The 651-nt window shown below is 57.0% G+C and overlaps 1 protein-coding gene across 1 annotated transcript in view; it reads right to left on the bottom strand.

Moving 5' to 3' along the window:
• Positions 1–476: 476 nt before the first annotated feature.
• The window catches only part of ACA1_012050 (helicase, putative), a gene marked incomplete at both ends in the record, with an annotated part of 3,030 nt that continues 2,855 nt past the window's right edge, over positions 477–651 (bottom strand). The window contains one exon of the mRNA XM_004334389.1: positions 477–563. Coding sequence (XP_004334437.1) covers positions 477–563 — 87 coding nt within the window. The remainder of the gene's footprint in view (positions 564–651) is intronic.

Raw genomic sequence — 651 nt, 5'->3', positions numbered from 1 at the left:
CGTGCTCATCTCGGCCTCTGCCGACGGACTCATCAAGGGTACTCCTCCTCCTCCTCCTCCTCTCCTTTTCCCTCACATTCCTCACATAACGTATGATACCATTACGCAACATATCTTGCAGTGTGGGATCTGGAGTCCATGAAGGCAATCGCCACCGAAGAGAACCACAGAGCCGGTATCAACAGCCTTTCCCTCCACCAGGTATGCGTGCGTGCGTGCGTGTGTGCGTGCGGAAGAACATGCAGTGCGATACTCACTCCTTTGGGAACGCCGTTGGTCGTGGGGGCGGGGGGCGGGGGTGGAAGGGTTGGTTGGGCTCCGCGTCTGCATCGGACGGGTTCATCCACCTGTGGAACTTCACCCACCCGACCCGAACGTCATCATCATCATCATCATCGTCATCATCGTCGTCATCATCATCATCATCATCATCATCATCATCATCATCATCATCATCATCATCATCATCATCGGGATCACCTCCGCCGGAGGGAGGGCCGATCCTGCGGCAGGTGCGGACGCTCTACCACCCGGGTGTGTACTCCATCCAGCTCGATGCCCAACTGGACTGCGTCATGACCGGCTCCAGGTTAGCCCACCAGCGTTCATTGATTGGGCTCTCATTGGTCGTCGACTCCTGACCAGTCCCCA

This window comes from Acanthamoeba castellanii, assembly GCF_000313135.1.
Source record: "Acanthamoeba castellanii str. Neff unplaced genomic scaffold scf7180000083652, whole genome shotgun sequence".
NCBI classification, from domain to species: domain Eukaryota; phylum Discosea; order Longamoebia; family Acanthamoebidae; genus Acanthamoeba; species Acanthamoeba castellanii.
Note: the sequence above shows the minus strand (reverse complement) of the source record. Positions and strands in the feature narration are given on the sequence as shown.